Source organism: Thalassophryne amazonica, chromosome 14 (genome assembly GCF_902500255.1).
Source record: "Thalassophryne amazonica chromosome 14, fThaAma1.1, whole genome shotgun sequence".
Taxonomy (NCBI): Eukaryota; Metazoa; Chordata; class Actinopteri; order Batrachoidiformes; family Batrachoididae; genus Thalassophryne; species Thalassophryne amazonica.
The window spans coordinates 41,912,348-41,921,377 of record NC_047116.1 but is presented as its reverse complement, the minus strand read 5'-3'; the positions used below and the strand labels follow the sequence as shown (position 1 = coordinate 41,921,377).

General features: G+C 38.6%; 1 protein-coding gene across 1 annotated transcript in view; it reads right to left on the bottom strand.

Moving 5' to 3' along the window:
• Positions 1–2,936: 2,936 nt before the first annotated feature.
• Positions 2,937–9,030, bottom strand: part of sept10 (septin 10) — a 36,083-nt gene continuing 29,989 nt past the window's right edge. The window contains exon 10 of the mRNA XM_034186423.1: positions 2,937–3,949. Coding sequence (XP_034042314.1) covers positions 3,934–3,949 — 16 coding nt within the window. The 3' untranslated portion in view covers positions 2,937–3,933. The remainder of the gene's footprint in view (positions 3,950–9,030) is intronic.

Sequence of the window (9,030 nt, the reverse complement as noted above, 5' to 3'; positions counted from 1 at the left end):
TATCCTTTATTGACTGACAAAGTTTGATCCTAATCTGATCCAGATTACAGATTTTGTAGCCGGGTAATTCTTAGACTACAGGCACTTATGTCCTTTGATCATATTGTATGAAAAACAGAAAAAAGGGGAAATTTCACACTTTTATAGTTATCTTTACAATGAAAGTGTGTTAAGAAATTTGTTATAGTAGTCTATGATGATTTTTTCACCTTTTTTCAGCATCATTATATACAAATATTGCCGTTTTGTGCTTGTCCCACACCCAGACTTTTGTTTGGGTAGTTTCTATGGAGATAAACAGTGACATCAGAGCACATGTATATAGCGCCAAATCACAACAAACAGTTGCCCCAAGGCGCTTTATATTGTAAGGCAATGGTGTGGTGGAAATTACATTTACAAGGCCAGTAGTGCCCATAGTTAAAGAATCACCCAGCCATTTAAATTTAACATTGAAAGCCCCTTTTAAAGTATATTATACATTATATCTTAATCAAACATGCCCCAATCACTCTATTTGAAAGTGAGGTGCAGACAGGCACTATCACCTGACAAAGTTTAATTTGGTTGTGATCCAGATTGTGATTCAGACATTTTGCATTATATCGCAATCAAAAGTGCCTCAATCACTCTCATTTGTGATAATGAGGTGCAAACTAACACTCTCAATGAATAGACTAAGTTTGATCAGCATGTGATGTTTTGCATGATTTAGCAGATATTTGATTTTAACATTGCAAAGCCGATTTGATCTATATTTTGTATATTTTAGCTTATGAAAAGCCACGACTTTGACCTTGAAAGTTTTTTCCAAGGTAAAAATGTGGAATTGAAAACTAATGGCGTAGGTTTACGCTGAGAGCAGTGCTCGTTAACTTTTTTTTTTTCCTTTCCAGATTGGGCGTAATCATTTGCAGTCACATTACATGCATGCAGTGTTGTGTTTTGGTTGATGTTTCATTTTACCAGTCATCTACACATACGTACCTCAGAACAACAAGGGAGGGACGAGTGTGCCAACAATGATCCACACAGGTGTAGGAGTCTTCGAAAAAATACGGATGAACAGGAAGGAGAGAAAGCAAAATCCTGACCAGCAGAAGGTTCACACAGCAACCACGTGCAACATCTGTCAGAAACAGTGCACATCAAGACTGGGTCTCTATAGTTATCACTCCCATCCTCCATTCCATTCGGGAAATCGATCAAGAGACAACTTTCTTCGCCCCAAGGGCTACAACATCCCGCAGCAGCCTATACTCAACGTTCTTGATATGGATCAATACCTCCATCTGGTGGACAGGTACAATAGTTTCACCAAGTACTCTAGTTCTGTAGAGTTTTAGACGTTGCTTCAGTGTTGAAGATGACCATATATATACAGTTGTATGCAAACGTTTGGGCACCCCTGATAATTTTCATGATTTTCCTTTATAAATCTTTGGTTGTCTGGATCAGAAATTTCAGTTAAATGTATCATATAGCAGACGAATACACTGATGTGTGAAATGAAGTTTCCAGTATGTACAGAAAGTGTGCAATAATTTAATCAAAATTAGGCAGGTGCATAAATTTGGGCACCCTTGTCATTTTATTGATTTGAATACATTTAGCACTACTTATTGGAACACAAAATTGGTTTGGTAAGCTCATTGACCCTTGACCTCCTTACACAGGTGACTCCAGTCATGAGAAAGGGTATTTAAGGTAGCCATTTACAAATGTCGCATCTCTTCTACTGAGTGGCAACATGGGGGCCTCTAAACAACTCTCAAATGACCTGAAAACAAGGATTGTTCAACATCATGGTTTAGGAAAGGATACAAAAAGCGCTCTAAGAGATTTCAGCTGTCAGTTTCCACAGTGAGGAACACAGTGAGGACATGGAAGAAGGCACAGTACTAGTTAAGGCTAATGTAGCAGGCCAAGAAAAATCTCAGATAAGTCTAGTGAGAACAGTCTTAGTCAATCCACAGACCTGCTCCAAAGACCTGCAACATGATCTTACGGCAGATAGTGTCTCTGTGCATCGTTAAACTCTACTGCACACTTTGCACAGACATGCTTGTATGATGCTGTAATGCAGACGAAGCCTTTTCTGCGTACACGCCACAGACAGAGGTATGCTGAAGCACATTTGGACAAGCCAGCTTCAATTTGGAATAAGGTCCTGTGCACTAATGAAAATACAATTAAGTTATCTGGACATAAGGGGCGGTATGCATGGCTGAAAAAGAAGCACAGCATTCCAAGAAAAACGCTTGCTACCTACAGTAAAATTTGGAGGTGGTTCCATCATGCTGTGTGGCCAGTGCAGGTGCTGGGAATCTTGTTAATGTTGAGGGTCACATGGATTCTAGTCAATATCAGCAGATTCTTGAGAACAATGTTAAAGAATCAGTGACAAAGGTAAAGTTGCACCGGGGCTGGATCTTTCAGCAAAACTAAGGCATTCATGCAGAGGAACAAGTACAATGTTCTGGAATGGCCATCTCAGTCCCCAGACCTGAATATTATTGAAAATCTGTGGTGTGATTTTAAGTGGGCTGTCAATGCTCGGAAACCAACAAGCCTGAGATGTTTTGTAAAGAAGAATGGTCCAAAATACCTTCAACCACAATCCAGACTCTCACTGGAAGCTATAGGAAGCATTTAGAGGCTGTTATTTCTGCAAAAGGAGGATCTACTAAATATTGATGTATTTTTTCTGTTAGGGTGCCCAAATTTATGCACCTGACTAATTTTGTTTAAAGAATTATTGCACATTTTCTGTAATCCTATAAACCTCATTTCACTTCTCTTCACTTCTTAGTGCTCGACCTTAAACGTCTCATGTCTCAGGGGGTGATTTTGTGTAGTTTCGATACATAGTCTCTCTCAAGACAACATGTCCACATTGTCCACAGAATAGATTTAAAAAAATTTAAAAAATGTAATAAAACCATAATCATCTTGTATCATGACAAAATACATTTATTGAAAAGGAATGAAAAAAGATCCCAAATAACACTGTTTATTCCTTAAATATAAGTGTAACAAAACCTATACCTGCATGTGCATTGTTCCCTGTAAGCAGAAGTAAAAAGCATTGTGTATTTTCAGGCACATTTCACTGAGATAAGGCACTCCTGTGTTAAGCACTAGTGTAAATGTAAAGTGACTGTGTCTAAAACATAAAAATAAAAAAATACATGGATAAAAGCTGAAAGTCACAAAAGCTTCCATTGATTGCTCTGATGCAGACATCTACCATGTCTGCTGCAGAGAGAAGTGAATAAAAAATTATATAAATACAGTTAGAAAAGCATCTTCCTTCCCTCAGCTGTGACTCGACATCCTGCAGTTATTCCCACGTGTCAGCTCTTTTAACGCAGGCTGCATTTCAAACTTACGCTGTACAAGTCAGCAGGAATTACACACACAAAAAAAGCCAGTAAAATATAATGTGTACAAATATACGGATATAAAAATGTACCAAAACCAAGCCGCAACTTCCAGGTAAACTGTACAACTATAATTACACTGAATATGTGTCATGGGTCAGAAAAATACTTTTCCTTTCTTTATGTAGTTTGTACTGAGGCTGTGCACGGCATTGACGAGGTGCAAATACACAACATCTTGTTTTGTTTTTGCCAGCTACATAATCAGGATGAGAGGTCCTGTGAGGACTGATTCAGGTCAGTCTGGTGAAAAACGAAAAAGATCTGACATAAAATGAGAGGATTAATATAAAATTACACACAAACAAGATTAAAAAAAAAAGTGTTTGAGATTTAGAGTACAGTCATTTAACCTTTGGCACAAAAACAAAAACACACGGCTAGTTTGTGTTGGGCCGTTTGTCCGGTTAGTGTTTGAGACTGGCCATCGTGAAAAGGAAATGATGTCACAGGGCTGAATGTCACAGGTTTGACTTCAGGTCCCAGAAGTTCACATGAAGCCAGAACTGCAAGGGGGGAGGGGGGGGAGAGAAGAGAAAGTTTACATCAGCTGGCTGGTGTTCACACTGTTGGCATCATTTACACGTGGTTTTATAAGGGGTGATCGGATTAAAACAGTCAGCAAGACACACTGTGATCCAATCACTCAAACCACTTTCTGAGGTGATGTGGGACACACTGGAAAGTCAAATCATGGTGAATCCAATTTCCCATCATTCCTTCCCTCCCACATTTGATCCACACCAGACAACAGAACCTAGATTTCAGGCTCACAAGCCTGGAAATTTATTGGGGTTCCGTCATACAGATATGTCTGTCCTCTGTAAATATATCAGAATAACCTGGACTATTCGAATGGCAGTCAATGCAAAGGCCTGTGCGCCACAGCTGCCACCAGGAAGTGACAGTGCACCTGCGCCCTCTTCGGACCCAAAGATGACTTAACTCTTGAAAGTTTTGTTTTCTCACCCATTCTGTGCAAACCAAATCTGCCGCTTGTCTAAGGACATAATTGTGCATGCGACCCTTTGATGTTCTTGTGGAACTGGTTTAAGATGAAGTAAATGCATTATCGGACTTGAGGCACTTATCCCTGGATACTCCGTCTGGAGAAAATGAGAGTCTACACCTCCCCCATGACAGAACACCTGTCAATCACAGGTTACTTCCCCAGTCAAGACCCCATTTACGGCTGGGTGGACAGGGATAACGCAGATGAAGTGTCTTGTCCAAGGACACAGACATGCAGCATGACCTGGACTCAAACTCCAGTCTAGTATACAGCAAGTAAAGTAAGTGTTGAACACCTCACCATTTTTCTCAGTAAATGTATTTCTAAAGGTGCTATTGACATGAAATTTTCACCAGATGTCAGTAACAACATAAGTAATCCACACATAAAAAAACCCAAAACAAATAAGTACAGAAATTAAGTTATGTGTAATAAAATGGAATGAAACAGAGAAATATTGAACATGCTTACTGAAATTTATTTAAGCAGCCAGTCTGCTCTGTGTTAGCCTGATCCCGTCAGATCTGAGAAGCTAAGCAGAGCAGGATCTGGTTAGTACTTGGATGGGGGACCTCTTTGGAACACCAGCGGCTGTGTGTGTTTCATCAGGTAAAACTGGAGCTGTGTCAGGAAGGCCAATTACCAATGTGGATCTGGCTGTATCCCCTGTGGCGACCCCGAACAAAAACCAGGAGTAGCCCAATGAACAACAACAACAGAAATTTATTTAATACCTTGTACAAAAGCCTTTGTTGGTTCAAGATGCCTCCTGTATGAAGAAACTAGTCACATGCATTGCTCAAATCTTGAAGGTTCTGTGGACCTCTGTGATTTTTTTCTTTCCATAGATTTTCGATTGGATGCAATTCAGGTGATGGCTAGGCCATTCTATCAGCTTTATCTTCATTCTCTGAAACAAATTGAGAGAGTTTCCCTGGCTATGCATTTGGGATCAAACATGGTGTGTGATATGACATCCAAAGAGTTCAATTTTGGTCTCATCTGACCAGACTATATTCTCCACAGTCTTGTCTAAATGTTGTGCAGAAAACTTTAAACAAGATTCAACATGCTTTTTCTTCAGTAATGGAGTCTTGGATGGTGAGCGAACATCATGGGTTAAAGCAATAAATTTTCATCTGACTGAAATTGTTTCCTGGCAAAAATCAATACCAGCAATTCCCTAAAATGTGGCATAGTGGGGGGCACACACTCTTTTTTCCTCAATAAAAACAATAAACACATTATACACTATACAAATCTATGCTAAATAGCCTCTAAAGAGAGAGAGACAAAACATAAAAAGAATGCAAAACCTGAACATAAAGGTACATAAAAGGGTGGGGGGTGTAGTCTTGATTCTGGGGGATCTGCCCCAGAACATTTTTAAAAGAGCAAGCCAAATTTTGTGTATTCTGGTGAATTTTAATTGGTATGAAGCCCTCTGAAACAAAGAAAACTCACTTCAAACTTAAGTAAAAACACAGTACTGATTATGGGGGGGTCCAGGGGATCTCCCCCAGAAATGTTTTAAAAGAGCAAATCAAATTTTGTATATTCTGGTGAATTTTAATGGGTATGAAACTCTCTGAAACAAAGAAAACTCACTTCAAACTGTGAAGCAAAAACACATTATTGATCATGGGGGGTCTGGGGGTGCTCCCAGAAATTTTTTAAAAGAACAAGACAACTTTTGTATATTCTACTGAATTTTAATGGGTATGAAGCCCTCTGAAAGAAAGAAAACTCACTTCAAACTGTCAAGTAAAAATTCTTTGTCTTCTGTAGTATTCTGATCGGTTCTATTCCAGTTAAATGCGCCAAATGGGTGCTGTGTCACTGTACAGTCAATAAAATACAAAATTAGGGCCTAAAGCAATTGACAATGTTGTTCTGCTATGCACAAAGTAACACTGACACCCATTTTGAAAATGCATGCGCACTGACAAACTCAAAACTGGCTTATTCACATTTAATCAGTAAACTGCTCACTCGTAAAACAAACTGGAGCTGCAACTAACGATTATTTTAGTAATCGATTAATTGGTCAATTATTTTTTTCGATTCATTGTTTTTTGTTTTGTTTTTTTTTGTTTTTTTTACTTACAGTGGGGCAAAAAAGTATTTAGTCCCTGATTGTGCAAGTTCTCCTACTTAGAAAGATGAGAGGTCTATAATTTTCAACACAGGTATACTTCAATTGTAAGAGACAAAATGAGAAAAAAAATCCAGGAAGTCACACTGTAGGATTTTTAAAGGATTTATTTGTAAATTATGGTGGAGTTTCATTTTTATTCTGTCTTGAATTTACAGGTTTTGGAAATCATAAATCTAAGAGATTATTTCTGTTTACCATGGCATTTCGAATGTTTTATCATGTTAGCTACACAAAATGAGGCCACTTAAGGCCAAATAAAAAAAATAAGTTGTTTATCATCCCTGCCCGACACAGAAAATTACCAAGACTGCAAAAATTATTTCCACTGTGCCCGAAATTATTTCCACCATATGGCGAAAAGCGCCAGTGGAAATCATTTCGGGCACGGGTGTGGAAATACTTTTCGCCACATGGTGGAAATAATTTCGGGCATGGCTATGCCACGTTTTGAGCTGCTTTTAGCGATGGCACCCAAAAACGACATAGGATCCCTCTGCCAGTTGGTGATTTTCTGTTCTGATTCAAACGACTTTATGGCACCCAAAACAGCCGGTGGAAATAATTTCGGGCACGGCTATACCATGTTTTTGAGCTGCTTTTAGCGTCCGAGAATCCCTCCGCCAGTAGGTGATTTTCTGTTCCGATTCTTTATGGCAACTTTATGGCACCCAAAATGGCATAGAATCCCTCCGACTTTATGGCACCCAAAACGCATAAAAAGATGAAAAATTAGCACCAACACTCAATGCCAAAGGCGCCGCCATGTTGAAATAAACTCTTTGATGACGTCATTTGAACTAGCCAATCAGCGAGGAGATCCAGTCAAATAGCGCTAGGTGCGTTTGCCGTATCCCGCAAAATAACCACTTTGTTTGTTTTATCAGGTTTTTTTTTGTCTGTTTCTGTAAAATTGTATTGTAGCATTCTTAGTTATTATTGCTATTATTGTTGTTGTTGCTATTATTATTATTAATATTATTAATATATAAATAAAAATATAAAAATATAGAACAATTTGTAATACATTTGACTCTTTTACGACAACAAGCACTATACAGAAAACAAATGCTCACAGCTTAATGCGAACAGCTTAATGCTAACTTTAACATTGAAAACGCCATAGACATGCTAAGGCATTAGCATTGGTCCCGTTTTTAAGTTATAACATACATCTAACAACTGTTTCAGAAGACCATAACAGGTCAGTTTAATATAAAAAACGGTAAATATTACTCACAGACATATGCTCTTTAGGGAAAAATTAAGATAAAGCGAAATAAAACGATAACCAACAAGGCAGAAAATCAAAGCAATGGTTCATTGGTTCAAAGCAAACCCACACCTTGCTCTACCTGGGGAATTAGCGCAGAATGGGATGTTGCTTTGACAGTGAGAGTATCATATTTCGGCCCCAAAACATGCATGACACCTTGTGCCATGTGCGCAGATGTATGGTTAAATTTTCCAAATGACGGAAATCCGTTGTGGTGACTCAGAACTTTAACCCATGGCGTACATACAGGACATGGTGATGGATTGCATGACTTATTGTTTTCTTTGAAACAATTGTTCAGTTGCTCCCCACAAGTGGTCCTTGGCTCTTGGACAACTCTTCTGATAATTCTTTTCTCTCCTCTGTCAGAAGTCTTGGGAGGAGCATTTGGTCGTGTCCGGTTTATGGTGAAATGATATTCTTTCCACTTCCATATTATGACCCAACAAAGCTCACTGGATCATTCAGAAGTTTAGAAATCCTTTAGTAACCAATGCCATCAGTATGTTTTGCAACAACAATATTGTGAAAATCTTGAGAGCTCTTTGTTTTTACCCATCATGTTTCTTGTGCGACACCTTGGTAATGAGATAGCTTTCTATAGGTCACCAGTTGAGACTGAACCAGCTGATATTAATTTGCAGTGACAAGCAGCAGGATTGCTTTGTAATTACTGACAGATTTCAGCTGGTGTCTTGGTTTTCTATGCCTTTTTGCATCTCCCTTTCTTCATGTGTTTAATACTTTTTTCATGTGTCATTTCACATTATTGCACATAACTTCTGTACTTCTGCAACTGGTGAAAACTTCATGTCAATAGCACTTTTAGAAATATATGTACTGGAAAAAAAAGGTGCCGTGCCCACTGAGCTATCTTCTTCTTGTTAACATCTGGATAAGAAGCTACCCTTTCATTTCACAAATCTACTTATCAATTAATCAGATAAATGTTTCTGTTAGACCAGTTGTCCACAGGCCTGTACGACAATATTTTCATTTTAATATCTGACTGATGTCCTTCCACTTGTCTTAAAAACAAACTGCAAAACTCTTTAACGAGTAAACAAAATCAGCCCTGGTGGACTGCAAAATTCTTTCCTTCAAACAATCCCCATTACTGCCACCAAATATCATGTTTCTGGAC